The sequence below is a fragment of the Emys orbicularis genome, chromosome 19, assembly GCF_028017835.1.
Source record: "Emys orbicularis isolate rEmyOrb1 chromosome 19, rEmyOrb1.hap1, whole genome shotgun sequence".
Taxonomy (NCBI): domain Eukaryota; kingdom Metazoa; phylum Chordata; order Testudines; family Emydidae; genus Emys; species Emys orbicularis.
Genome location: NC_088701.1, coordinates 10817688 through 10839750, shown reverse-complemented (window position 1 = coordinate 10839750; position 22063 = coordinate 10817688). Strand labels below are relative to the sequence as shown.

At 67.6% G+C, this 22063-nt stretch overlaps 1 protein-coding gene across 1 annotated transcript in view; it reads right to left on the bottom strand.

Moving 5' to 3' along the window:
- Positions 1-364: 364 nt before the first annotated feature.
- The window catches only part of LOC135891625 (neurogenic locus notch homolog protein 2-like), a 46241-nt gene continuing 24542 nt past the window's right edge, over positions 365-22063 (bottom strand). Inside the window, exons 9-34 of the mRNA XM_065419235.1 lie at positions 20937-21050; positions 19258-19371; positions 18385-18618; positions 17736-17846; positions 17206-17398; positions 16089-16234; positions 15900-16013; positions 15134-15253; positions 14900-15052; positions 12051-12279; positions 10877-11078; positions 10402-10555; positions 9714-9898; positions 8965-9097; positions 8481-8732; positions 8045-8157; positions 6542-7065; positions 5816-6136; positions 4824-4972; positions 4407-4629; positions 4029-4113; positions 3575-3737; positions 3015-3319; positions 2422-2569; positions 1995-2092; positions 365-1687 (exon numbers count right to left, since the gene is read on the bottom strand). Of these exons, the coding sequence (XP_065275307.1) occupies positions 365-1687; positions 1995-2092; positions 2422-2569; positions 3015-3319; positions 3575-3737; positions 4029-4113; positions 4407-4629; positions 4824-4972; positions 5816-6136; positions 6542-7065; positions 8045-8157; positions 8481-8732; positions 8965-9097; positions 9714-9898; positions 10402-10555; positions 10877-11078; positions 12051-12279; positions 14900-15052; positions 15134-15253; positions 15900-16013; positions 16089-16234; positions 17206-17398; positions 17736-17846; positions 18385-18618; positions 19258-19371; positions 20937-21050 (5906 nt within the window). The remainder of the gene's footprint in view (positions 1688-1994; positions 2093-2421; positions 2570-3014; positions 3320-3574; positions 3738-4028; positions 4114-4406; positions 4630-4823; positions 4973-5815; positions 6137-6541; positions 7066-8044; positions 8158-8480; positions 8733-8964; positions 9098-9713; positions 9899-10401; positions 10556-10876; positions 11079-12050; positions 12280-14899; positions 15053-15133; positions 15254-15899; positions 16014-16088; positions 16235-17205; positions 17399-17735; positions 17847-18384; positions 18619-19257; positions 19372-20936; positions 21051-22063) is intronic.

Below are 22063 nucleotides of genomic sequence, written 5' to 3'. Positions count from 1 at the left end.
TGCTTTAGCAACACCTACTGGACACTTTACATATAATATTTTGTAAAAATAAAGCGCTTGTTTAAATGACTTTTTTTTTCTATACAAAAGACTTTCTTTAAAAAAAGACAAACGCCCCCCGCCGGGGAGATGGGGGGTCGGGGCATGGCTAGAGCCCCCCCATGGCAGTTGTGGGGGAGCCCACAGCCCCCACCCACAGAGAGAGGGATCTTTTCCTTTTTACATTTGACATTTTTCTTATAAAAAACACAAGGGGGGGGGTCTCCAGGAGGCAGGGCCCGGGGGCGAGTGAGGGGCTCCCCCAGGAAGGGGGTCAGGGGGCCGGGGGGAGGGGCTCGGGGCCCTGGCTCCCTCCCCCCTGCCCTCACGCAAACACCTGCATCTTGGTGGACTGGTCGGGCAGGTGGGAGAGGGTCTGGGGGGGCCCCAGCACGGCCGGGCTGGGGGTGGACTCGGACCAGTCAGACAGCGAGTGGGGTGAGGGGCTGGCCCACTGCTCAGGGGACTCGGGCGAGGGCGTCAGGTAGGGGTGCTCGCTGCGCAGGTGCAGGTAGTGCTTGGGGGTGCCATCTTGGCCGGGGGTGTAGCTGTGCTGTGAGGGGGGTGTGGGGTAATCTTCTGCCCCCTGCCCGCCGGGTGCCTTGTAATACTGGGGGGGCGGTGGGGGGCCGGGGCGCGCACCCCCCTGCCCCTCCTTGGGCGAGATGGGCTGGCTGGTGCGGCCCAGGGCGGGTGCCGCGGGGGCTGGTGGGGGCATGGGCTGCCCAGGGGTGGGTGCCGGCGGGGGCTGCTCCTTGGCAGGGCTGGGGGCGGCCAGCACCTGGGAGCTGTGCACCATGGCCAGGTGGTTGGGCAACAGCAGCCCCTGCGGGAAGGGCTGGGCCGCCTGGTGCAGGTTGGGGTGGGAGGCAGCCGGATGCACCACCCCGATGACTGGGTTGCACTGGGAGGTGGGGACACGGGTGTGCCAGTCGAAGGGCACCGCCACTGGGCTCACCATGCCCAGGCTGAGCCCCACGCAGCCGGGCTGGCGCGGCAGCGAAGGCATGGAGACCCGGTTCATGGAGAGGATGGCGCTTTGGGCCGATGCCACCTCGCCCAGGTCGCTGAGCCGCGCCAGGCTGACGGCAAAGGGCCCATCCATCAGGCCATGCACCATGGGCGTGGAGCCCACCGACATGGAGGAGCTGGCTGGGTGGAAGACGCCGGGCGAGGCCAGGACGGGCGAGGTGGGGTTGGCCACATAGGGAGAGTCCAGCGAGTCGACGGGCGACAGGGTGACGGAGCTCTCCAGCAGGGAGCCCTGGCACTCCAAGCTCAGCTTCTTGCTCCGCCCCTTGGCCTCCTTGGCCAGGCTGGCGCTGCTGCCTGCCCCTGCCGTGTTCTTGGCGCTGGGCCGCCGGCTCTTCTTGCCCTGCGGGGTGGGCTTGAGGCTGGGCAGGAAGCTGTTGGGTGGGCACATAAGTGGGGACATGGTGTGGCCGGGGGGCAGCGCCCCCTGTGGGCTGCGCACCGTGTTGTACTCGTCCAGCAGGCGCACAATGTCGTGGTGCATCCGCTCCTGGGCTATGTCCCGCGGCAGCCGGTCCATGTGGTCTGTGATCTCCCGGTTGGCAAAGTGATCCAGCAGGATCTTGGCCGCCTCGTAGCTGCCCTCCCGAGCGGCCAGGAACAGTGGGGTCTCCTCCTGGGGGAAAGGGGGGGACAACAGCGGGGCTCAGACTGTGCTGAGGGGGCTGCCCCCATCCCTGAAGTACTGGGAACGCCAGGGCAGGGGTGGGAGATGCCCACAGCCCTCTGTGCTGGGGCTTTAGAGCCAGGGTTGGGCCCTGGGCAGACAGGGCTCCCCCTCCCCAGCACAAGAGCAGCACGTCCTGGTGCTCGGCCCAGAGGTTCCGGGAGGAAGGCACAGTGGGGGCCCCCGTTGTGGGCAGGGCCTGCGGGGTGAATGACAGCCAAGCCTTGCTCGCCTGCCCATCCCGCCCGCTGCTCACCTTGCTGTCCTGCATGTCCTTGTTGGCCCCGTTCTTCAGCAGCGCGATCGTGGCCTCCACGTTGTTCACGGCCGCGGCCCAGTGCAGTGCAGATTTACCTGGGGGAGCCGAGCCGAGCCGTGAGGAGGGGGCGCTCCGCTGGTCCATCCCCCCACTGCCCCTCAGTTCTGACCTGCAGCCCTGCTAGCCCAGCCCTGGGCTCCCCCCAGCCCCTCACACCTCTGCCGGTGCCCCTCAGTCCCAACCCGCAGCCCCCTGCTAGCCCAGCCCCAGGCTCCTCCCCCTGCACAGCCCCTCCCAAATCCTCACGGGTTGGCAGTGCCCCCCCATGTCGCTGAGCCCTGATACCCACAGCCAGGCCCTTCCCCAGGGGAAGCTGCAGGCGGGCCTCAGCAGAGACCCCCGATGGCAGGAAGCCGCCCCATACCCAGCTCATCTACGGCGTTGACATCTGCATGGCAGGCAATGAGCTCCTCCACCATCCCCTCCACGGCCAGCCGGGCAGCCAGGATCAGTGCCGTGGAGCCATCCACCATGCGGGCATCCAGGTCCGTGGAGCGGTTCCGGATCAGGATCTGCCGGGCAGGGCAAGTGTGAGCCGCAGCCGAGGAAACCCTGCCCAGCCCAGTTCTCCCAGCATGGGCACAGCCAGGGGCCCTCAGAGCCCTCCCAGTGTGGGCAGAGGGGGAGCTCTCCAGGGGGTTGTTTTGCAAGGGCAGGGTTGCCCAGGGGCTTTGCCCAGGATGGGGGGGGGGCCCTCCTGTGGAAGATAACAGCGTGGGGGAGCTCTGGGGTGGAGAGTGAGCAACTGGGGCCTCTCCCAGGTGGGTGAGGGAAGGCAGGAGCTCACCTGGAAGATGCCCTGGGCATTGGTGGTCACCGCAGGGTGGGTGGGGGATGGGGTCTCACCTGGAAGATGCCCTGGGCGTCGGCATCATGGGTGGGGGGATGGGGGTCTCACCTGGAAGATGCCCTGGGCATCGGCGGTCACCGCAGGGTGGGTGGGGGATGGGGTCTCACCTGGAAGACGCCCTGGGCGTCGGCGGTCACCGCGGCGTGCAGTGGCGTGCGGCCCGTGTTGTCCTGGGCGTTGGTGTCAGCACCGGCGTCCAGCAGGCGCTTGGCGGCGTCGGCCCGGGCGTAGCGGGCAGCCAAGTGCAGCGCAGTCTCACCCGTGCGGTCCGTCTGGGCGCTCAAGTTGGCGCCCTGGCAGATGAGGTCCGAGATGATGTTGGCTGAGGAGTCATCAGCCTCATCCTCCTCGGCCAGATCGGTCTCCACACCGCCCCCGCAGAACGAGGCCAGCATGAGCGGAGTGAAGCCATCTGCAAGGAGAGCCACCACCAAGGGGTTAACTGGGGGCTGCCCCAGGGGCTCCAGCATGAGAGACCACAACTCCCAGCATGCTGTGTGGCCGAACTGGGGCAGTGGTGCATGCTGGGACTCGTGGTCAGCTGCATAGGCAAGGGAGCTGCTACTCCGCTCAAAGTTCCTCAGTGATGCTACTTCTCCCAGGGTGCAGCATGCCTGCACTGCATGTTGGGAGCTGTAGTCCCTGAGATGGAGCCATGCCCCCTTACCTGGCCCCCTGACATTGACGTCCATGCAGTCGGTGTCGAACTCGCCCTGGGGTGGTGTCAGGGCCATGGATGGCGGCATGCGGATGTCGGCCGCCACCAGGTGATGCTGTGTCCACTGGCGGCAGTCCACAGGGTCCTCTGAGTCCCCGCCCGGCTCCTCCACCTGCGGGAGAGCACAACCAATCATGGAGCTGGTAGATCCTGCCCCAGCCCTGCCGGGGGGGCTCCCGTTCCCCCCACCCCCTCCACCTCTCCAAGGTGGGATTTGGGTTATGACCCCATGTGGCTCCGAGCAAGGGGCTCAGTGCAGCGCCTGGGATTCATCAGGACACCCCCACCCCGGCACGTCACTGAGCCCCACACCCCTCTTCCCCCACATCACCGAGCCCAGCGCCCATCACCCATCTGGCCCCCAGCAAGCCAGGGCTCGCTGCTGATCCACAGGTGTTGGTACCTTGAGTCTCTTGGCCTCCGGGCACTCTGCATCCATCCAGTCATCTGAGTGTTCCCCCATCAGGCTTTCCCCTTTGCTGATGTTCCTAGAGGGAAGCCCAGAGCTTAGACCCCAGCCCCTGCCACGCAGCCCCTGCCTTCCGCCCCACCCACCCAGGGCTTCAGGGGGCCACTCCTAGGTCATCCCCCCTTCACAAGGCACTGGGCAGCTGTGGGGCGTGCAGGCAGAGACGGTCTGCACGGTGCCCCCTGGTGGTGGGGGGGGCCTGCAGCAGGTAAAATCCCCCATGCTGCTGCAGACAGTGGGGATCCCCCAGGCTCCAGGCCTGGGTGTAGGGAGCAGGATGTGGGCTTGGCCCCACGAGGGCAAGTCCCGTACTTCATGCCCAAGGCGTCCTGGCCCACAGGCTCCCGCCGGTTCTTGTTGCTGTTCTCCTTCTTCAGGCTGAAGCCCTCCGGGAACCAGAGCGTGCTGTGCTCCCGCTTCCGCCGCGCCACCAGCACCCCCAGCACCAGGATCACCAGGAGGATCACGGCCGCTGCCACCACCACCAGGGGCACCAGGGGCACGGAGTCCGGGGGCTTCGGCTGCAGCTTGTCACCTGCAGGAGTGGACGGGAGTCAGACCCTGCCTCTCGATACCCCGCCCCCACTCATCCCACCCCATCCTGAGACTCCACCGCTCCCACTCACTCCGCCCCCTTTCACTCACCCCACCTCTCCCACTCACCCCACTGCCTCTTGAGAGCCCTGCCCTCAAACTCCACCCCCTGGCCCCGGCCCCACCTGCACTCACTGTGCACAGCCTTGATGGGGTAGGGGAACTCCAGGCGCTCGACAGCGGCCAGTGCAGCCAGGTAGTCGGCCGCGCTGCGTGCGTCAGGGAAGCACTTGTCTGAGGCCTGGACGCAGAGGCGGTTGTCAATCTCCAGAGTGACCACGGAGCTGGGGCAGGGAGGGGGACAGTTACCAGTGTGGCCTCGCCCACAGTGGCGCCAAGCCCCAGACTGTAGGGGCCTGGGCACCCCTTGCCCCACATGGAGCCCTGGGACAGGGCTGGTTCAGCACTCCCTGCAGCAAGGGCTGTGCACGTCCCAGAGCAGGCATGGCCCCGGCAGCGGGAGTTTGGTCCCATGAACCACGTGGTCTCTGCCAGGCTGCCAGCAGCTGCTTAGCACCGTTGTGCTCTCCCTGTCCCTACCCACTCCCTTCTGGGTCCCAGGGCCGGGCAAGAGGCAAGGCCCCTGGATGCTGCCCCCAGAGCCCTTGCTGCCGTCTGAGAGCACAGGGAGCGGGTGACAGGCACCAGCTGAGCCACCCCAAGTCCCGCATCAGAGCGGGCAGCAAACCAGATTGCTGATTGAAGGCAGCTGCGTGGCATCTCTGGGAGCAAAGGGCTGTGTCGTGGTGCCAGTCAACAGACAACTTCCTAGTGCCTGCCCCAGGGCTGGCTCCCTCTGCTGGCACTGGCTCCTACTCCCAGTGCCAGCCCCACAAAGCGCTAACCAGCCCCACCCTGGCACCAGCCCCCCAAAGCTCTTGGCTCCCTCTCCCGCTGCAGCCCATGGGGCTGCATCTTCCCCCCCGTGGCTCACAGGGCTGTCTCTCTCCCCCACCCCCCGGCTGTGGCCCACAGGACTGCGTCTCACCCCGAATCCCCATGGCTGTGGCCCACAGGGCTGTCTCTCCCGCCACCTCCTGGCTGTGGCCCACATCTCCCCCCCACTCCCCATGGCCGCGGCCCGCGGAGCTGCGCCTCCACCCCCCCGGCTGCAGCCCACAGCTCACCCAATGACCTCCCGGCCCAGCTCACGGCGGCGCAGGCGGCTGGGCCGGTAGAAGGGCTCAATCATATAGTTGCCGTCCCTGTCGAGGCGGAAGCGCAACGAGGTGCGCAGGATGGCGCTCAGCTTCTGCAGGAAGGTGGTGCTGGTCCTGCGCAGCTCGTCGGGGGGCAGCAGCACGGTGATGACCAGCACGCCGTTGGCCAGGTGCTCCGGCATCTCGCGGGCGCAGTCCAGCCCGTCCCAGCCACACTCCTCATTGTTGCAGCCCTGGTCGCACTGCCCATCAGCGAAGTGGTCCGAGCAGTACTTCTCATACACGGGGCTGGGGGGGGGGAGGAGGGCATGGTCAGCGCACAGCCCCACCCAGCCCCCAGCCCTACCCTGTTCTGGCCAGCCCCCCTCCGTCCCACTGGGCACCCCAGGGCACCTGAGTCACTGGGCTCCTGCAGCAGAGACTGCATCACACAGTGAGAAACATCTTGGACATGGCTCCAGTGCCCACAGCCATCTTTGGCCAGCGGTGAGATGTAGCTACCACAGTATAAACAACAGCGCACACTTACCACGCTGTGGGGGGAGAGCGCCCCCCAGCACCACAGCACCACCCCCAGCACCACACTGGGGCAAGTGCGGACTCTGAAGGGAGAGCACCCTGTGTAGAGTCCCCATCAGGGGCAGCACCTCCCCAGCCCAATGGCCTGCCCCCCCGGCCCAGCGCCCCCCTTACTTGCAGCTGCGGTCGCGGCTCTTGCAGTCAAAGTTGTCGTAGAGGCACGCGGCCGTGTTGCAGTCCTCGTCGCACTGGCTGTTGTTGAACAACTGCCAGCACTGGCGCTCCTCACACTGCTGCCAGGGGTCACCCACCAGCAGGGAGCAGTCGCCCCCGTCCCACTTGCAGGCAGGGCTGTTGCACTCCTTGTCGCAGTAGGAATCTCCGGCCTTGGCAGCGCACTCCTCCTGCAGGCACTGCAGCTCCAGGGTGAGCTTCTGCTCGCAGTGCAGGCCGGAGAAGCCACTGGGGCAGAGGCACTGGAAGTGGGGAGGCCAGGACATCTCTATGCAGGTGCCCCCGCTGAGGCAGGACGCACCGGTGCAGCTGCTGTTGGCCCGCAGGCGGCAGTCGGAGCCAGTGAAGCCCGGCAGGCAGGAGCAGCGGGCACCCAGTGCTGTGTGCTGGCAGCTGCCCCCGTTGAAGCAGGCGAGCTCCCGACATGACAGCACGCTTCGCTCACAGTTGGGCCCGGAATAGTTCTGGGAAGGGGTAGGAAAGAGGGTGAGAGAGATGGCACCAGGACCAGGCCACAGGCCAGAACCACCTCCCGCTTGCCCAGCAGCGCTGGGACCCGGACCAGAACTGACCCAGAACCAGAATCGCCTCATCCAGCAGCATCAGGACCCAGACCAGGACAGGCCCCTCCACCTGGTGTGTATATCACAGGTCTGAACTAATTCCTGCGTGACCAAGCGCAGAGCAGCTAGACCCACAGCCCAACTGCAAATGGCCCGTGGCGGAGAGCCCAGCCCTTCCCTTGCTGGCCCGTTCCAGGGGCTGTTTCCAGTCTGAACGTGTGCAGCTCCCAGCTGCTACATCACATCACACCTCAGTCGCTAGGCCCAGGAGCCCAGCCTGGGCTCCACTCCCCTGCCCCTTTCCCTTTGGGAAGCTGAACTGCTCGAACTCCTTGCTCTTCGGATCCTTCCGCCATTCTCGGGGCTCCCCTCTGACCCTCACTGTGGGACCAGCACTGGGCACAGGGGTCCAGCAGCAGCTGCACTAGTGCCAGGTACAAGGTAAGAGAACCTCTCTATGCCCACCTGGGCATCCGAGGCTTGTGTTAGCTCCTTTGGCCACAGCGTTGCACTGGGCGCTCACGTTCAGCCGATTATCCACCCCCCAGGTGCCATGGGAACCCTCCCCCACCCCATCCTCAAGTGCCATGGAAACTGCCCCTGCCCCCCCCCATGATATGGGAGCCCTCCCCCACAGCAGGACCAGCCTGCTCCCCCGAGGCACCAGGACCAACACCTAAACCCTCCCCTGCAGCACCAGAACCAAGATGCCCCTCTTCAGATCAGAGCCCATCCTGCAGCTCCAGGACTGGAATGGCGGAGCAGGCCCCCAGCCCCATCCCCTCTGGGCCTGGAAGACTCCAGACTGTGCACGGCCAAGGGCAGGCCCCCCAGCTGGCCCGAGCCCAGCGCCCTGCACCTTCCCACGCGGGACACTCACCGGGGGGCAGCGGCAGGTGTAGCCCAGCGGCGTGTTGACCGTCATCTTGCACTGACCACCGTTCTGGCAGGGCTGGGACTCGCACGTGTTCACTATGTTCTGGCAGCGCCGGCCTGGGGGTGGGGGTGGGGGCAGGGGCCCAGGGAGGCGTCATGGAGAGTCCAGGGAGAGGGGAGCTGCCCCCCTACCCCGCCTCCAGCACTGCTCCCAGCACCGCCACCTTCCCACAGCTCAGCCCCTCGTGGGTGCACAGAGCTCCAGCCTCCCTGTGCCAGCCGGACCCCAAGCCTAGAGAGTCCCCCCCACCAGGGGTTTCCCCTTCTCCCACCCTGCACTGAGTGCACCCCATTGACATGTACCCCAGTGCCCCTGGTGTAAATGCCCCGTGAAGCCCCGCCCCTTGCCTGGGTGTAGCCCCAACCCTCGGCACACTCACCCGTGTAGCCCGGCTTGCACAGGCAGTGGAAGTCGTTGGCACCCTGCACGCAGTCCAGCGTGCGTTGGGGCAGGCAGGGCTTGGCCAGGCACTCGTTGATGTCGCCCTCGCAGCGCTCGCCCGTGTAGCCTGGGGGGCAGTTGCAGCGGTAGCCACCCACCCGGTCCACGCACGTCCCATTGTTCAGGCACTTGGGTGCCCGGCTGCCAGGGCTCGCGGCGCAGTCGTCCTCGTTGATCTCGCACAGGACGCCTGGGGGACAGGGGGCAGAGACCTTCCAGCCCCCGGCATAACCAGAGCACCCCAACCACCCCATCATGTGGGGATCTGGCCCCCCAAGGAAACCAGGCCCCATCCCCCAACCTAAGCCCCCTGTCCCACAGGTACCCTCCCTCCTGGGAGTAACCAGAGCCGCCCCCTCCCCCAGTAACCTGCCTCCTATCGCCCCCCACGGTGCCTGGCCACTAGCCCGGCTTGGCCTTACCCAGGGTTCCCGGCGGGCAGGAGCAGATGTAGCGCCCGATGAGGTCGATGCAGGAGCCTCCATTCTGGCAGGGGTGGGACTGGCACTCGTCGATGTTGTACTCGCAGTTCTTGCCCTCGAACCCCGGTGGGCACTGCAGGGAGAGACAGACACAGCCCAGTCAGGGCCCGGGCCCCAGCTCCGCTCCTGAGGGCCCCACCTCAGGGCTGCCAAGCCCCTCAGCTCCACCCCCTCCAGCCACAGAGGGGTTAAACAAGGCCTCATGCTGCCACCACCAACCCTTCTCCACTGCTGTGGGGGGCCAAGGAGCACCATCGGGGGGAGGAGAAGGACTCACCCCACAGCACAAACTGTCAACAGAGCCAGGGAGAGAACCCAGGAGTCCTGGCTCCCAGGCCCCCATTGCAACCACTAGACCCCACTGCCCTTCCAGAGCCGGGAATAGAACCCAGACATCTTGGCTCCCAGCCCTCCTGTTCCAACCACTAGACCCTGCTCCCTTCCCAGAGCCGGAGACAGACCCCAGGAGTCCTGGCTCCCAGGGTCATGCTCAGACCAGTCTTGGCTGCTCTGCTCCGAGGTGAACCCATCTGAATGTGGCTTGCTCGGTATCCCCTTGGCCCAGCCGTCCTCGCCGGGGGGGAGGCGGGGGGCGCACAACTCCTGCAGCTCCCCAGCCCCAGCAGCCTGGCTAGCGCCGGTGGCAGCGCCTGGTGCCCCTTCGTGCAGCCCCCGTCCCTGGGGCTCACCTCACAGTCGTAGCTGCCTATGAAGCTGTGGCAGGAGGCACCGTGCTGGCAGGGGTTGGGCTGGCAGGGGTTGACCTCGCTCTCACAGTAGCTGCCCGTGTAGCCTTCCTTGCACAGGCAGTAGTGGGTGTTGCCAGCGTCGACGCACTGGCCCCGGTAGTGACACACCTGTTCTTTGGAGACCCCTGCCCCAGACAGACAGACAGACAGAGACTGTGATGCCTTGTGCCTGGCCCACAGCCCCAGCACAGCTCCGACAGGGACACAGAGAGGAGAGGGACTCTGGCTGTCAGCCCCCCCTGCTCTAACCACTAGACCCCCCTTTCCCCCCCCAGAGCTGGGGATAGAACCCAGGAGTCCTGACTCACAGCTCCCCCCGCTCTAACCACTAGACCCCCCCCCATTCCCTCCCAGAGCTGGGGATAGCTGTAGGGGTACCAAGAGCATTGCTGGAGCTGGTGTGGCTGGGACAGAAGGGCCCAGTGGGGGCAGGGCAGGGGCCAGGCTATACCTGAGCTGACAGCTCCACCCAATAGCTGCCCTATGGGCCCCCAACTTCCCTCACATCTTTCGAGGGCACTGGAGACCCAGATCCCTGAGCGATGGCAGCGCCTGCCAAGGACAGACCCCTCCCAGCCCAGCCTGGCAGGGACCAGTGGGGGTCAGTCCTGCCCAGGAGTGCCCTCACCTCGATGAGCTGCCACCACCTCGCAGGAAACGTTGGGAATGTCACAGTAGCGGCCGGTCCAGCCCCCCGGGCACTCACAGGTCAGGGCCGTGCCCGTCTGCACGCAGCGGCCCCCGTTCTGGCAGGGTGAGCGCCTGCACCAGTCCACCAGGGTCTGCAAGAGAGGGGGAGTTAGGGGACAATGTACTCTGGGGGGACGCGACCTGGGGAACCAATACAGCCCTGGCTGGGCTCCGGCAATGCCAGGTCCCCGCCCCCCACCACACTTGGGTGTTGGATTCCTCCCCTCCCCTGAGGCCAGGCCCTGGTCCCTGCCTCCCACCCCCCACCGCACTGGGGTGTTGGATTCCTCCCCTGCCCGAGGCCAGGCTCCCCCGACAATGCCAGGCCTCATGTTCACCTTCCCCAGATGCTGGGACTTTGTGTCCTTGCCCCTCCCCGCCATGCCACCGCCCACCCCCGGGGCAGGGCTCACCTGGCATTGGGCACCCGTGTAGCCCTGGGGGCAGGTGCAGCGGTAGGACTCCACGCCGTCCAGGCAGATGCCCCCATTGAGGCAGGGCTGGGACTGGCACTCATCAATCTCATGCTGGCAGTGGGTGCCCGTGAAGCCGGCGCGGCAGCGGCACGTGTAGGAGTTCACCCCATCCAGGCAGGTGCCGCCGTTGAAGCAGGAGCTGCAGGGTCACAGGCACAGTTAGCTCGATGCCCCGTTTGCCACCCATCAGTACAACCCCTGGCCCCCCAGCAACACCCCCACTCCTCCCCTTCGTCCCCCGCCCCCCCACAACCACCCCCACCCCACCGCCCTGCCCTGCCCTGGCACCACTCTCTCAAGGGTTCCCAGCACTGACTGGCCTCTCATAGGCTGGGGCCAGGGCCTGGCAGCGCTGAGGGAAGCTGGTGCCAAGAATCCCAGGGGCAAGGTTCCCCCTGAAGGGATGAAGCTCCTTGCAGATAGGGCTCCTCTGGGGACAGGGAGATGGGGATTGGGGGTGCTCCCTGATGGGGGCTGGGGCTCACCTGTCAGTGCACCCCTGCACATTGAGCTCACAGGGCAGCCCAGGGGAGGCTTCCGGGGGGGGGGAGGGGGAGGAAAGGACACGCTTATTTGTCGGTGCACTCTTGCACGCTGTGTTTGCAGTGTAGGCCAGCCCAGCCCGGGGCATGGGGGGGGGGGGGGGGGGTTCACCTGTCGGTGCACTCCTGCACGTTGTGCTCGCAGTGCAGGCCGGCCCAGCCCAGGGGATGGGAGGGGGGTCCCTGGTCGGGGGGGGGACTCACCTGTCGGTGCACTCCTGCACGTTGTGCTCGCAGTGCAGGCCGGCCCAGCCCAGGGGATGGGAGGGGGGTCCCTGGTCGGGGGGGGACTCACCTGTCGGTGCACTCCTGCACGTTGTGCTCGCAGTGCAGGCCGGCCCAGCCCAGGGGATGGGAGGGGGGTCCCTGGTCGGGGGGGGACTCACCTGTCGGTGCACTCCTGCACGTTGTGCTCGCAGTGCAGGCCGGCCCAGCCCAGGGGATGGGAGGGGGGTCCCTGGTCGGAGGGGGACTCACCTGTCGGTGCACTCCTGCACGTTGTGCTTGCAGTGCAGGCCGGCCCAGCCCAGGGGATGGGAGGGGGGTCCCTGGTCTGGGGGGGGACTCACCTGTCGGTGCACTCCTGCACGTTGTGCTCGCAGTGCAGGCCGGCCCAGCCTGGGGCACAGGTGCAGGTGAAGCTGTTGACGTAGTCAGTGCAGGTGGCGCCGTTGCGGCAGGGGCTGCTCAGGCACTCGTTGGTCTCGCTGGCACAGCGCGGGCCCGTGAAGCCCGGCAGGCAGGTGCACAAGAAGGAGCTGATGCCATCCTGGCAAGAGCCACCATTCAGGCATGGGTCTGCAAGCAGGTAAGTGGCAGGGTCACGAGGGGGGCGGGGAGGCCCGCAGTGGGGTCAGAAGGGGCCAGAGGAGCTCAGCCACTTCATGGCCTCCAGCCAGGCCTCCCCTCGCCCCTGGGCATTCAGGGCAGGCACCCCCAGGGAGAGATTCACCCCCACATCCCTGTCATTCCCAGAGCCCTTCCCCCACTCACTCACCCAGCCCCCTCTGGGGAAGGAGCAGCGGCTATTCCCCAGCCCCACAGCCCTGCTGCCCAGCCGCTTGGGTGGGAGGGGAAGGAGAACCCAGCATGAGCAGCTAGGCAGGCCCAGAGGCAGCCCTCGGGAAGGGTTTGTCCAGGACAGCTTCAGCTCAGCCCATGGGGAACGGCGGGATGATGGGACAGCAAGGACTCAGTGGGAAACCTCCAATTAACAGCGCCTCCTGCACGACAGCACCCCTAGCAGTACGCTGGGACTGCGAGGAGAAAGCACCCCCTGCTGAGCCCCCTGCTCCTTAGCACAGCGCCCCCTAGCACCACCCTGGGGCAGCAGGGACTGCGAGGAGAAAGCACCCCCTGCTGAGCCCCCTGCTCCTTAGCACAGCGCCCCCTAGCACCACCCTGGGGCAGCGGGGACTGCGAAGGGAGAGTGCCCCCCGCTGAGCCCCCTGCTCCACAGCACAGCGCCCCCTAGCACCACCCTGGGGCAGCAGGGACTGCGCAGGGAGAGTGCCCCCCGCTTAGCCCCCTGCTCCACAGCACAGCGCCCCCTAGCACCACCCTGGGGCAGCAGGGACTGCGAAGGGAGAGTGCCCCCTGCTGAGCCCCCTGCTCCACAGCACAGCGCCCCCTAGCACCACCCTGGGGCAGCAGGGACTGCGAAGGGAGAGTGCCCCCCGCTTAGCCCCCTGCTCCACAGCACAGCGCCCCCTAGCACCACCCTGGGGCAGCAGGGACTGCGAAGGGAGAGTGCCCCCTGCTGAGCCCCCTGCTCCACAGCACAGCGCCCCCTAGCACCACCCTGGGGTAGCAGGGACTGCGAAGGGAGAGTGCCCCCCGCTGAGCCCCCTGCTGCACAGCACAGCGCCCCCTAGCACCACCCTGGGGCAGCAGGGACTGCGAAGGGAGAGCGCCCCCTGCTGAGCCTCCTGCTCCACAGCACAGCGCCCCCTAGCCCACCACCCTGGGGCAGCAGGGACTGCGAAGGGAGAGTGCCCCCCGCTGAGCCCCCTGCTCCACAGCACAGCGCCCCCTAGCACCACCCTGGGGCAGCTGGGACTGCGAGGAGAAAGCACCTCCTACTGAGCCCCCTGCTGCACAGCACAGCGCCCCCTAGCACCACCCTGGGGCAGCAGGGACTGCGAAGGGAGAGTGCCCCCTACTGAGCCCCCTGCTCCACAGCACAGCGCCCCCTAGCACCACCCTGGGGCAGCAGGGACTGCGAAGGGAGAGTGCCCCCCGCTGAGCCCCCTGCTCCACAGCACAGCGCCCCCTAGCACCACCCTGGGGTAGCAGGGACTGCGAAGGGAGAGTGCCCCCCGCTGAGCCCCCTGCTCCACAGCACAGCGCCCCCTAGCACCACCCTGGGGCAGCAGGGACTGCGAAGGGAGAGTGCCCCCTGCTCCACAGCACAGCGCCCCCTAGCACCACCCTGGGGCAGCAGGGACTGCGAAGGGAGAGTGCCCCCTGCTCCACAGCACAGCGCCCCCTAGCACCACCCTGGGGCAGCAGGGACTGCGAAGGGAGAGTGCCCCCTGCTGAGCCCCCTGCTGCACAGCACAGCGCCCCCTAGCACCACCCTGGGGCAGCAGGGACTGCGAAGGGAGAGCGCCCCCCGCTGAGCCCCCTGCTCCACAGCACAGCGCCCCCTAGCACCACCCTGGGGCAGCTGGGACTGCGAGGAGAAAGCACCTCCTACTGAGCCCCCTGCTGCACAGCACAGCGCCCCCTAGCACCACCCTGGGGCAGCAGGGACTGCGAAGGGAGAGTGCCCCCTACTGAGCCCCCTGCTCCACAGCACAGCGCCCCCTAGCACCACCCTGGGGCAGCAGGGACTGCGAAGGGAGAGTGCCCCCCGCTGAGCCCCCTGCTCCACAGCACAGCGCCCCCTAGCACCACCCTGGGGTAGCAGGGACTGCGAAGGGAGAGTGCCCCCCGCTGAGCCCCCTGCTCCACAGCACAGCGCCCCCTAGCACCACCCTGGGGCAGCAGGGACTGCGAAGGGAGAGTGCCCCCTGCTCCACAGCACAGCGCCCCCTAGCACCACCCTGGGGCAGCAGGGACTGCGAAGGGAGAGTGCCCCCTGCTCCACAGCACAGCGCCCCCTAGCACCACCCTGGGGCAGCAGGGACTGCGAAGGGAGAGTGCCCCCCGCTGAGCCCCCTGCTCCACAGCACAGCGCCCCCTAGCACCACCCTGGGGCAGCAGGGACTGCGAAGGGAGAGTGCCCCCCGCTGAGCCCCCTGCTCCACAGCACAGCGCCCCCTAGCACCACCCTGGGGCAGCAGGGACTGCGAAGGGAGAGTGCCCCCCGCCCGCAGCCTGCAGGGCTGGGGTTCCGCACGGTGCCCTGGCTGAGCCAATCGAGCTGGCGTGCGGTACCCCGACGAATGCGCGTGAACCCTTCCCCCGCACTCACTGGGGGCGCAGTCGTCAATGTCTGTCTCACAGTTGGTGCCTGTGTACCCCGGCCGGCAGGCGCAGCTGTACCCGCCGTGCAGGTTGGTGCAGGTGCCCCGGTTCCGGCAGGGGGTCCGGTCACACTCGTTCACATCCACGTGGCATCTCTGACCTGGCAGGGAGGGAAAGGGCACAGGTCAGAGCGGGCGGGGCAGGGAGGCCGTGGGGGAGGGGCAGGGCAGAGGGACGGTACCTTGCCAGCCTGGGGGGCAGCTGCAGGTGAAGCCCTCGTAGTCGGGCGTGTGGTCGCAGACCCCCCCATTCTCACAGGGGTTAGGGGAGCAGGGTGTCAGCACGTTCTCGCAGTTGCGGCCTGCAGGCAGAAAGGGGCGATGGTGAGAGCAGTTCCGACTCCCCCACCCAGAGTCAACATGAGGCCTCTGTCCTGGCCACAGGCCTTGCCCAACACAGGAACTGCCCTGCCATGAGTCCCAGAACCACGGCGACCTCCCCGCCCCCCACCACACACCCCAGAACCACAGGGACCCCCACCCACCACAGCACACCTCCCAGAACAACAGAGACACGCCCCCACCACACACCACAGCACACCTCCCAGAACCATGGTGACCCCCATTCCCTCCAGAACCACAGGAATCCCCACCCCACTCAGAACTATGGGGACCCCCCCACCGTACCCCACCACACCTCCCAGAACCACAGGCACCCCCCCACACTCTGCCTAGCCTGGCACGCCCCCGAACCACAGGGACCCTCACTCCGCCTAGCCTAGCACCCCCAAACCACAGGGACCCTCACTCTGCCTAGCCTAGCATCCCCCGAACCACAGGGAACTCTCACCTCCCAGAACCACAGGCACCTCCCCACACACACCCTCATTCCGCCTGGCCTGGCACCCACCCAAACCACAGGGACCTCCCACCCCTCCAGCTCCCAGAAACAGGCCCTCCCCATTTGGCCCGGACACCCTGTTCTCCCCACAATGGGCACAGCCCCACCTGTGTAGGGCAGGTCACAGAGGCAGGTGTAGCTGGCGATGGCGTCGATGCAGGTGCCCTTGTTGAGGCAGGGGCTGGAGATGCAGTCGTTGATGTTTGTCTGGCAGTAGGTCCCTGGGAGGGAGACAGAGAGTCAGTTGAGGGGAGGGAGAGGGGGACTGGAGGGGGGGGGGATGCGGGGGCACATACCCTGGAAGCCCTCCTTGCACTTGCAGCGGTAGCCATTGACGTAGTCGGTGCAGGTGCCCCCGAACTGGCAGGGGTTGGACTCACACTCGTTCTTGTTCAGGTCGCAGTTGGTGCCAGCCCAGCCCGGCTCGCACTCGCATTTGTACCTGTGGGGGAGGGGGCGTCAGTGCAGGTCCTGCCCCATGGGGTCCCCACTCTGTGCCTCCAGGGCTCTCTGGGGAACTGGCACCACACAGCAAGCACTGGATGGGGCCACTGGGTCCAGGGGCTCCCCCTGGCAGGGCGGACAAGTGCATCACTGCCCCCAGGATGCGCAGGGAAGGATGGGTGGGCGCAGTGCTGCCCACAGAGCACGCGGGGATAGGACAGGACAGGACAGGCAGGCGCAGCGCTGCCCCCAGGTGGGCAGGGCAGGGTGGGCGGGGGCAGGACAGGGCAGAACAGGCAGGTGCAGCGATGCCCCCTGGGTGGGCAGGGCAGGCGGGCCAAGCGCTGCTCCCCAGGTTGGGCAGGGCAGGCGGGCGGAGCGCTGGCCACAGAGTGGGCAGGGCAGGGGCAGGCGGGTGGCAGGGTGGGGCGGCGGAAGGCAGAGCAGGGTGGGGCGGGGGCAGGTCAGGCGGACACAGGCAGGGCGGGGTAGGGGGGCAGGCACAGTGGGGCAGAGGCAGGGTGGGGCAGATGCAGGGCAGGACGGACGCAGGCAGGGTATGTTGGGGCAGGGCAGATGCAGGCAGGGTGGGCGGACGCAGGCAGGGCAGGGCGGGGGCAAGGCGGGCAGACGTGGGCAGGGCAGGGTGGATGCGGGGCAAGGAGGGCAGACGCAGCCAAGGCAGGGCAGGTTGAGGCAGTGTGGGGCAGATGCAGGCAGGGGAGGGCCGGGCAGGGCAGGGAGGGCGGGGACAGGGGCAGGGCGGACGCAGGCAGACGCGGACAGGGCGGGGCAGATGCAGGCAGGGCAGGTCGGGGCAGGGCAGGGTGGGGGCAAGGCGGGGTGGATGCGGGGCAGGGAGGGCGGACGAAGGCAAGGCAGGTCGGGGCAGGGCAGGCAGACGCGGGGCAGATGCAGGCAGGGCAGGGCAGGGTAGGGGCAGACCGGGCAGGCGCAGCGCTCCCTCACCCGTTGATGTCGTCGCGGCAGGCTCCGTGCACGCAGGGGCTGCTGCTGCACTCGTCCACCTCGGAGTAGCAGTGGGGGTCATGGAAGCCCTCGGGGCAGAGGCAGGTGAAGCCGTTCTCGCCGTCCAGGCAGGTGCCGCCGTTCTGGCAGGGGCTGGACGCGCACTCGTCGATCTCCACGTTGCACAGGGGTCCTATGAGACGCCCGCTTGGCATGGGGGCCGCGTATGGCTCGGCCCAGGGCACCCCATGGCCTAGCCACCACACCCCCCCAGAGCCAGGACCCCATCCCTGCCCAGCCCTGCAACACCAGGGCCCCACCCCCCAGAGCCAGGTCATGGGGCCCTGCTTCCACCCCCCATCCACGCCCACAGAGCTAGGGCCCCACCACCCCAGAGTTAGGCCCCACCCCAAACAACCCCCCAGAGCCAGGCCCCCCCATCCCCATCCTCTCAGAACCAGGGTTACAGGACCCCACCCCCACCTCCCAGAGCCAGGGCTCCCTGGAGCTGGGCCCCGTCCCTGCCCCACCTGTGAAGCCGGGCTTGCAGATGCAGTCGTAGCGGTTGATGCCGTCGCGGCAGACGCCGTAGTCGCAGGGGTTGCTGGCGCAGTCGTCAAAGTTCACCTCGCAGTTCACGCCTGGAGAGAGGGGCCGCCTTACATCCGCGCCAGCCAGCCACCGGCAGCGCCCCACAACACCCATGGCCTGGCCAGAGCAGGGCGTGTGGGCTGGGAGGGCAGGAGCAGCGGAAAGGGAGCTGGGGGAATAACGTATTCCTGGGGACAGCACATGCCCTAGGGCTAGGCGGGTGGGAGTGAGGGGGCAGCGGATGCACCCTGGGACTGGGGGTGGGAGGCATGGTGTGTTCTGAGGCGGGGGTAGTGCATGTCCTAGGGTTGGGGGTAAGGGAAGCCAGAGGACCCAGGGGAGGGAGGGGCCATGGACCTGGAGGGGGAGTGAGGGGGGCAGCATAGGCACATGGCGGGAAGGAGCACAGTGCACCCTGGGGTGGGGCGGGAAGGGGCTGTGGACCCTGGGGATGCAGAGGAGGGGTACTGTGCACCCCTGGGGGTGAGGTGGGGCACAGTGCGCCCCTGGGAAGGAAAGGGACTGTGGACCCTAAGGATGGAGTAGGGGGTGGGGCGGGGCCACAGACCTGGCCAGCCCTGCCCCCACCTGAGGTGCCCGGCAGGCAGTTGCACTGGTACTTGTTGATGCGGTCGATGCACTTGCCCCCGTGCTGGCAGGGGCTGCTGTGGCACTCGTTGAGCTGGTTCTCGCAGCGGTAGCCGGTGTAGCCGGCGGCACAGGAGCAGGTGAAGCTGGCGATGCCGTCCAGGCAGGTGCCGTGGTGGCAGGGGTCGGGCGAGCAGTCGTCAATGTTCTTCTCGCACAGCGTGCCCTCGAAGCCTGGGGGTGGGAGCGGAGGGAAGGGGGGCTTGGCTCTGACCCTCCTCGCGGGGCAGTGCCAGGTTTGTGTGATGCTGGTGTGGCCCGAGTGCCCCGCAGCCACATGGCATGTGGGTAGCGCCACCCCTGCCTGCTGGGGAGGGGATGCCCACATGGGACAGACTCCAGCAGCTCCATTCTTGTCCCGTCTCCAGATGCCAGAGGGCCCTGGAGGGGGACAGCCCAGGCCCATGGAATGTGACCCCAGCCACAGGCTTGTGTGGGTCCCCAGTGCAGGCAACCGGCCCAACACATTGCCAGACCTGGCTCTCCATCCTCCATGCTGTGAGGGGAGGAGCCCCTATAGAGTGTGGCTGGCAGGTGAGTCCCAGCCTTGGCACTGGCTCCCCCTCCCAGGGCACCACGAATGCCTCTGTTTAATACAGACGTACCCCTGACCCCCTTATGGTTGGGGGTGCAGCTGCAGTGTCTTCCCCAGACTGCTGGGTGGGGGCCCTAGCCACGCCTGGGAATGGGGGTGCTATGGGGCACCGCTGCCCCCTGCTGATGGGAGGAACTATTGTGGCCCCTGGGGGACAAGCCGCCCAGCCTGTGCCGAGGCCACGGAGCACCAGGATCTCGGCACCAGCCCTCACTCACCCTCAGTGCAGCGGCACTCATAGGCGTTGGGCCGGTCCACGCACTTGGCACCATTCTGGCAGGGCGTGCTGGCGCACTCATCAATGTCGATTTGGCACATGGAACCGGAGAAACCTGGGCACAGAAAGGCAGGGGGCTCAAATGTATGCCGGGGCCCTGCACTGCCTCCCCATGGAGCCCCCACTCCCCACCGGAGCACTGGGGCCACCCCAGGGGGCAGCACTACCTCGGGGACGTTCCCTGGGCTGTGCTCTCAGACGCAGCCCTGCTCGGGGACAGATGCTGGGGGCCGAGCTTGGAGCAACTTCAGGCAAACGCTCCAGGTCAGGGTTGGGCAACAGCAAGGGGCCAAGTGGACAAACGGGCTGGGGGGGAGGGGGGAGATGCCACGGGAGTAAGGGGGACAGGGATATGCTGTGGTCAGGGAGTAGGCCACAGTGGTGGGGTGAGCTGAGCTCCGAGTTGGGGGTGCAGGCCCTGGCGATGGAGCGGGGTGCAGGGTCCAGGAGTGGGGCTGGGACAGGAGAGGAGCTGGGGTGAGGTGGGGGGTGCAGGGTCTGGGGGTGGGGCAGAAGAGGAGCTCTGGGATGGGACGCAGGGTCCAGGGGTGGGAGAAGAGAGGGACTCAGGGGCAGGGTGCAGGCTCTGGGGCTGGGGAGTGGAGCGGGACTCCAGGATGGGGTGCAGGGTCCGTGTGGGAGGGGGAGAAGGGCTTCGGGGTGGGGCTGGGTGTGAGCTTGGTGGATCTGCGAGCGAGCTGGGGCGGGGCATCCTGTCCCAGAGGCGGGTGCTGTGCAGGACCATGGCACAGGCTCCCCACTGGGCCCGGCAATGGAGCAGGCCAGCTCCCCTCCCATCCCCATCACCGGCGTCTGCCCCACATGTAAATTGGGTTCAGGGGGCTGTGTGCCAGCAGGGGAGGCGGCCCCAGGAAAACAAAGGTGCTATTGTCCCCAGTCAGCAGGGAGAGCCGTGGCCTGGCTGTCCATCAGTCCCGCAAGAGGTAACCTCCGGGGTGAAAGAAGCAGGGGGGAGGGGGTTATGCTTCCCCAGCGAGCGCTCCCTCCCCTCCACCCCAGAGGGCCCCCTGCTGCTGGACCCAGCCTGTCCAGCTCGGGGCACTTCCATGGGCCCAGCCCTCAGCCCCAGGAGGAGCCCGGCCAGGCCGCGCTGGGAGCTCTGTGCCTGCCCCCAGCCCATGGCCCCGGGAGGAGCCCGGCCAGGCCGTGCTGGGAGCTCTGTGCCTGCCCCCAGCCCATGGCCCCGGGAGGAGCCCGGCCAGGCCGCGCTGGGAGCTCTGTGCCTGCCCCCAGCCCATGGCCCCGGGAGGAGCCCGGCCAGGCCGCGCTGGGACCTCTGTGCCTGCCCCCAGCCCATGGCCCCGGGAGGAGCCCGGTCAGGCCGCGCTGGGACCTCTGTGCCTGCCCTCAGCCCGGTCAGGCCGCGCTGGGACCTCTGTGCCTGCCCCCAGCCCATGGCCCCGGGAGGAGCCCGGCCAGGCCGCACTGGGACCTCTGTGCCTGCCCTCAGCCCGGCCAGGCCGCGCTGGGACCTCTGTGCCTGCCCTCAGCCCGGCCAGGTCGCGCTGGGACCTCTGTGCCTGCCCTCAGCCCGGTCAGGCCGTGCTGGGACCTCTGTGCCTGCCACCAGCCCATGGCCCCAGGAGGAGCCAGACTCACCAGAGGGGCAGGTGCAGGTGAAGCCATTGACGCCGTCCCGGCAGACCCCGCCATTGACACAGGGGTTGCTGTCGCACTCGTCAACATTGATCTCGCAGAATGTGCCGCTGAACCCTGCAGCCAGAACCCAGAGGGAGCATTAGAGACGGGGCAGGGGCGCAAGAGCTCCCTGGGGCAGGGGCGAGGCTGCATGCAGGGACCACGCAGGGCAGGCAGCAGCATGCGGCGGGGGAGGTGGCAGGGTACGTGGGGGGCAGGGCAGTGTCATGGGGCAGAGGAGGCGAGGAGGTGGCAGGCTTGTGGGGGCAGGGCAGCGCCATGGGGCGGGGAGGCAAGGAGGTGGCAGGCTTGTGGGGGCAGGGCAGCTCCATGGGACAGGGGAGGAGGGGAGGTGGCAGACTCCAGGAGGGCAGGGCACTGCCATGGAGCATGGGAAGCAGCAGACTGTATGGTGTTAGGGTTGCGCCATGGGGCAGAGAGGCTGTGGGGGGGGTCTGGAGTAAGCCCATTACCAGAGGGGGTTCCATCACTAGGGCAGTGAGGGGGGCAGACACCCTGGTCAAGGCTGCAGCAGTGGGAGCTCTTGCCCCATGTGGGGTGGGACAGGAGAGGGCAGTGTTGGGTGGGGGCGCGGGGGGGAGAGCTGGGGCAGCAGCAGACACAGAGGTGCCGGGGAGGCAGCAGTCTGAGGGAGCAGGGGGTGCCCAGGCTATGGAGAGCGGAGCCAGCCCTGCCCTCTCCCTCTTGGGGCTTGTCACGGACTCACAGGGGCTCAGCAGCTGCGGTTTCCACCAGAGCTGTGACCCCACCCCATGGACAGGCTGCTCCCATATGGCCAGAGGGCCTTGCACCCTGGGGCTATGGCTCCTCCTGCAGCTGGCCACACGGGGTGAGAAGACCACATTTGGGAATTCCTGCCCCCCACACCTCCCTCCCAGCCCCCATTAAAATCTGGGAGCCCCCTTTCCCCATAAATTCCAGTGCCTCTGGGCCCATAGATCTGGGGCAGGCCCACAGCACCCTCCAGCCTCAGCCTGGCAGAGCTCCCGATGGCTGTGCTGCCCTGGCTGTGAATGGAGGGGACATGGGGGCTCCTAAACTATTATCCCCCCAGCTCACTATCCAGG